This window comes from Crinia signifera, chromosome 1 (genome assembly GCF_055691185.1).
Source record: "Crinia signifera chromosome 1, ASM5569118v1, whole genome shotgun sequence".
In the NCBI taxonomy this organism is placed as follows: Eukaryota; Metazoa; Chordata; class Amphibia; order Anura; family Myobatrachidae; genus Crinia; species Crinia signifera.
Genome location: NC_139217.1, coordinates 330,835,705 through 330,841,704, shown reverse-complemented (window position 1 = coordinate 330,841,704; position 6,000 = coordinate 330,835,705). Strand labels below are relative to the sequence as shown.

Genomic DNA, 6,000 nt, shown 5'->3' with positions numbered 1-6,000 from the left:
GCCGCTACTTCCAGGTTCGGCGCTTGGCAAACTTTCCAAAATAAAGTCCATGCCAACGTCAATAGTTAATACCCCCACTATCCACGTTGGCATGGAGTTGATTTTAGATAGGGTGGCGAGCGCAGCCCGTGAGGGGACACAGATGCTGCTGCGACTGAGACACTGCCGTCGTGAAACTAAACTAAAGTACCTTACAAATTGTATTTTTCCGAAAATACGACCGATGCCAGTCATATGAATTCCCACCCGGCATCGGTCGTATTTTAGAATCTTAGTAAATTTCAACATGCTAAACGTCTCTCTACTGCTCAAGGAGAAACCCATATGGACCAAACCGTTCCCTTGCACAACCTGCGGTACTATAGATTTTATCAAGTTACTTTAGAGCGGGAGAAGTACAGATACGTAATGTGACATCAGTAAAATAAATGTCTTTATTGTAAATAGTATTATATACCAACAATGCACTGTAAACAAATGAAAAGATCCTTCAGTATATATCTGGCATTCCCTTTTGACTGTGATGCATTTTCCAGTGAAAAGGAGTACTGGCAGTGGGTAGGGCTTACAGTATATATGGAGTATTTATGGACACAAAATAAATTAATGCTAAATTATATATGCTTACAAGGGAACAAGGTCTCTTAATACTGTTATTTGCATTGGTCAAAACAATTGAGTGTCAAATTGCAGTTGCAGCAATGTGTTTTTTATCTCTTGAGTATGTTTGTTCTTTGTTGTGTCTCCAAATATACAGAAGTAGTTTTTATGAACAATAGTTTATTGTGATGAATAAATACAATGGAATTGATGCTGCCGTGTATAAATATATCTATATTTACATTACAGTATGTGTAATGCTGTACTGAGCAGTGCTCCAGTACAGAAAACGCTCTCCTCCTCCTCCTCTGTGGGCCAGTCCCAGCTCGCTCACTATCACTATCAGGTTTCCAGTTATTTTCATATCCATGAATTAAATCACAGCCCAAATACATAAGATTTATTTAAGTAACAGTACACGCAGTCCCCACTGGGGGGAGGCGTGACACTGTGCTTTGGCAGGTCTCGGGCTGCTAATTGAATTGCATTACTGTATGACAGTATATATGACACTATGCAACAGAGTTGGTTTTGTAATTTCAGTAATACATCCGGAGGTCTAGCGGTTGTCATTGCATGCTGTGTGGCATTCTTTCTGCTCTGTTTCACACATCCTCAGAGTAATGTCTTATTTGTCCATCCTGGTCTGTAGCGGGCACCACTTGTCAATGCCTGCCCATATTTCCCAATAGCATTGTCTTGTACTTTCCGATAAAATTATCTAGAGTATGTTCAGTTCAGCTAGTGCTTTGTCCTTGGTTAGTTGAGACTGAGAAATAATCTTTTTGACATTCTGTTAAGTGTTCTTGCCCTAGGAAATTGCTTGTGTACAGTACAGATGCTTTTCCAGACCCTAATTCAGAACATTTCCCTGGGAACTTGAACGTGCCATATCGGTTGAAACGAAGTAGGTGCAGAGTTGACCTTTGCCCTTGACCTTAATGACTCCTCGCCGTTCACAGGTATATCCCAACTTCTGCAGTACTTTGCTGGTTTCTTCAGTGACCTAAGAGAAAAAGATTTAGAAACGTAAAGGAAATAAGTCCTATTAATACCAGCAAAACACATAGCATAACCAAGGGTACAGTATGTCTTATAAGGAGGGAAACTGAGGCAGATGTCACATTTTAATGGGCTCAATAATTCTCTGTAAAATGTAATTAAGTGGTTACCTCCATGTGAAATTCTGTGTATAAGTAATACCCCTTTTACACCACTGCAAAATCCCAGGTTTTTGCCTCTTTGACCTGGGTCAGCGGTGGTGTAGATGGGGTAGGTTAAAAAAAAAAACCCAAGTCCTTTTTCTGGGAATCCTACCCAGGTCCTGACCAGGGTGGAACCCGGGGAGGACCCGGGTGGTCGGGCAGTGTAAAAGGGCATGCCAGGTCGTCCTGTTTACACCAATGGGGAGCCCATCCTCCGGAACGCAGCGTCCTGCGGTCAATATGGAGGTTGGGCGGGGGGCACACAGAGCCTCCGCTGCTGTCTGCTGTACTGAGCATTGCAATCAGCGGTCCGGCGTTTCGTTTGGCTATCCCGGAGCTCGGATATTATATAATCTCCAAACGCTGCCCCCTGCACCAATTTTTATCATAGCTATAAATTTACTGAACAAGGCTCAGATAAATACACTGGAACCTACATGGAACAGAGAGACCACAGCATTGCTTGCAGTAGCCACAAGGGACAACTTTATACATCACTTATACCATACACTTACGTAATGGTTTTGCAAAATATCAAACAGTGAGCACAGTCGTCCCCACAGTTTGCTGATGAAGTGCATCCTATAATAAGGAGAGGTTTGAAAACAATGGACCTAATTCAGACCTGATCGGATTCACAGGCCGGGACGATTGTCAATAGACTGCACATGCGTACAGCTTATCGTACGCATGCGTGAAGCCATCCTGCTATAAAATCCTGATACTTTTTAAATTGCTGGCCGTATGCAAGGTGATTGACAGAAATCCGGCGTTTGTGGGTGGTAACCAGCCATTTGCTGGGAGTGTCAGGGAAAACGCAGGCGTGTCAGGCATTTAAAGTGAAGATGTGTGATGTCAGCGCTAGCCTCGAACAACCTGTTTCTCTTGCAGCCACCAAGTCCTGGGTTACACACACACTGGAAAAATCATTCAATCGATTTACAGCTAATCGCCGATCCGGCTAATTTTCGCAATCCATGTTAAGCATTTTGCAGGCTTGAGCGGGATTTCACTCTGGCGGGTGGCATATACCTGATCGCTGGGCTCCAAAAATTAGCAGCCGTACCATCAGGTCTGAATTTGGCCCAACACACGGGCAGAGTCATAGAAATGAAGCACTGTTTAATAATGCAGCATGTTTTGATGTGACTTTGATACAATACATACAGACACACTAGGTGTACAAATTTGGATTGCTATCAGCAGTTTCTCTGTCCGCTGCATGGTAGACAGTGAAAACGTGTGTCCCACTGGTGTCGGTGGTATAATGCAAATGTTACCTTATACAAAACTGTATATACACAGACACATATGCTCACTATCAGACAGAACATTGCATTTTATATCTGTGACATACGACGACTAGTTTTAACCTAAGGTCAAGATAAGCAAATACAACCTGGGATAATGTCAGTTTATGCTAACATATTCCTTTACATGACATATGGTTACCTGAATTTTCCCCAGTATGCCAGTGCTGTCCATGCGACTTGCCACATTTACCGTGTTACCCCAGATGTCATATTGGGGCTTTTGTGCTCCTATCACCCCGGCAACCACAGGACCATGATTGATACCTAGAAGCAGGTGAACAATAAATGATGCAGTGAAAGCCAACTAAACACAAGCCGCAGATATGACATGAGGAGTAACTGATGGGCAGAGTTTAACTCACCCACACGAAGTTTGAAGTTGTTAAAGGAATGCTTATTGATTAAGTCCAACTTTCCTATCAGTGCTGATGCAAATTCCACCATGATGCCAATGTGATTATAATTCCTGTCTCCATCCTGGCAGAAAGAGTGAGAACACATATATAGCATGTAGCATGTTGGACATGTAGACTTACATATTAGAAATGAGATCTTTCCTAACAGATGGATTGTTTTGGATTTCCCATATAAAAGATATCTGTACACCATAAACGTAGCAGTTGGTGTACGGTAGGGGAAAAGCAGTTGTATTACGCTCCTTGCCACATGATTGTGCCACGGAGTTTGAAACAATGTAAATTTCTAGTCCATGTCACATCTGCTTTACAGGGACTGCCTGTGATGTCATTGGGGCATCACATCAAAGTGCCTGCAAGCAGGGATAGATGTAGGCATATTGGATTTATAAGTAATCGCAATGAAATAGACCAACTGTATTCTTTACTTGTGAAATTGGGTCTGTGACATTTACAAAAAAATAAAAAGTAGATACAGAACGGTCTTCTTTGAATAGCTGTAGACCAGCCCACCAATCCCTCCCACTGCAGATACATAGAGCTGAGCTACATCATAAAGGATACCTGTAGGTTTTCTTGGCCTGATGTGGGATTTAGCCCTGTTGCTGCCATATATGCACTGCCAATGGTCTTAATTTTCTCTACACTGCTGAACTTTGGTTTTGAAAGTAGCTGTAAAACACAAAAAAAACCTTAGACACCATATATGCACATCATTGCGTCCTATAAGCTCAGATGCAGCAGTCACAGACAGCAAGAGACCCTTAAAAATATCACTTCCTACCTTCACAATAAGGAGCCATCAGGGAAATTTCCAGACCCAATTCTGACCCAACCCCTGCACTACCCTCTTAACGGCAAAGCCTCCGAAATGACAAATGTTAAAAAATTGCTGTAAAGCGACAGCTGAAGCAAGAGGGAGAGAATAGAGGGAAAGTGGAGGGCAAAGCAGAGCATGACAGGAAGGTGACAGCACAAGAAGAACATAGAGCAGCAGGGAGCGGCCATGCTGAAGGCAGGAGCAAACACATTGTGCTTCCCGTAGCTATGCTGACATTGTAAGAAATGCTAAAAAAGAAAACTTTTAAAAGGGAAGTTCTGGAAACTGTTATATTGATGGGATGGCTTCCCTCTGGAAAAAAGGTAAGGCCAATTTTCACCTCTCCAAAAAAGAAAGTAAATAAAACATGAAAAATAAGCAGTAGAGAGGGGAAGCAGCGATGGGAGAGCAGCACTGTGCTTAGATGACTGCAGTGACAGAAAGCTGAGCTTCCTCATGTATCAGCTGAATGACGGAGATGTCTAATAATAAATACTGCACCTTCTCTTATACAGCTGACATGCACCGTGCAATGCTTTAATTACACACATGGACCTCTACATCAGGAACTGAACAGAGTGACAATAATCAAATAAGGTACTTGTTTCCTAGCAGGGCGCCCAGATTTCCTACGTACGCTCAGTAGTTAATTTATTTATTTTATTCACTGCACACTGAGTGAAATCGCATCGCATGGCCCTTTTTTTGTGGCGTGAGATGTGAGATGAGATATGCGATCTCAGTAGTTCATATGGTAAAACACCTAAAACACCACCACTCTCCACGTCACCCGAAGCGTGGCGAGTGCAGTGGAACGCGTCCTCCGACCTTTTCGTACTTCCACTACCCACGCCGGTGTGGAGTTGATTTTATATAGTGTGGCGAGCGCAGCAAGCCACCGAGCCCAGAGCATGCCAAGCGCACGCGGAATACATGTAAAGTAATCCGCGTACGCTCGCCACGCTTTGGGCTCAGTGGCTTGCCGCACTATATAAAGTCAACTCCACACCGACGTGGATAGTGGGGGTATGAAAAGGTCGGAGGACACGTTCCGCTGCGCTCGCCACGCTTCAGGGTGACGTGGAGAGTGGTTTTGTTTTAGGTGTTTTACCATATGAACTACTGAGATCACATCTCACATCTCATCTCACAGCTCATCTCAAACGATGTGTGATGCGATTTCACTCAGGGTGCAGTGAATAAATTAACTAAATTAACTACTGAGATCGCATCGCACACATCGCAAGGCACAAAAAGCCATGCGATGTGATGCGATTTCACTACGCAGAATAGCCCACTAAGCAAATAGCTTACTGGGCGCCCTGCTAGGAAACAAGTACCTCAAATCTATTCTGCTTCATGGAGTTACGCAAAAAGTTTTTTTTTTTTTTATAAAACAGTCTATTAATATACTAACCTGCCAATACTAATGTTTTCGGTATACGTAAATATCAAATATTTGCTGCCAAGACCGAGATCTGGTATATGCTTTGTAATGTTTATGCAGATAATGGCAGAAGTGCTATTACAGGTATAGGAGCCTATTAAAGTATTCAGCTAGAATTCAGTTGAATTATAAAACAAATTCAATATAAAACTTTCTATATACAGCATAGAGCACTGGTTCCAAATTGTGGTACTCAAGG

At 42.8% G+C, this 6,000-nt stretch overlaps 1 protein-coding gene across 6 annotated transcripts in view; it reads right to left on the bottom strand.

The window, feature by feature from the left end:
* Nucleotides 1–406: 406 nt before the first annotated feature.
* The window catches only part of ADCY4 (adenylate cyclase 4), a 91,101-nt gene continuing 85,507 nt past the window's right edge, over nt 407–6,000 (bottom strand). For all 6 annotated transcript variants that reach the window (XM_083145118.1, XM_083145117.1, XM_083145110.1 and 3 more), the window contains 4 exons: nt 4,099–4,206; nt 3,481–3,595; nt 3,258–3,382; nt 407–1,606 (listed from right to left, as the gene is read on the bottom strand). In XM_083145118.1, the coding sequence (XP_083001244.1) occupies nt 1,454–1,606; nt 3,258–3,382; nt 3,481–3,595; nt 4,099–4,206 (501 nt within the window). In that variant the 3' untranslated portion in view covers nt 407–1,453. The remainder of the gene's footprint in view (nt 1,607–3,257; nt 3,383–3,480; nt 3,596–4,098; nt 4,207–6,000) is intronic.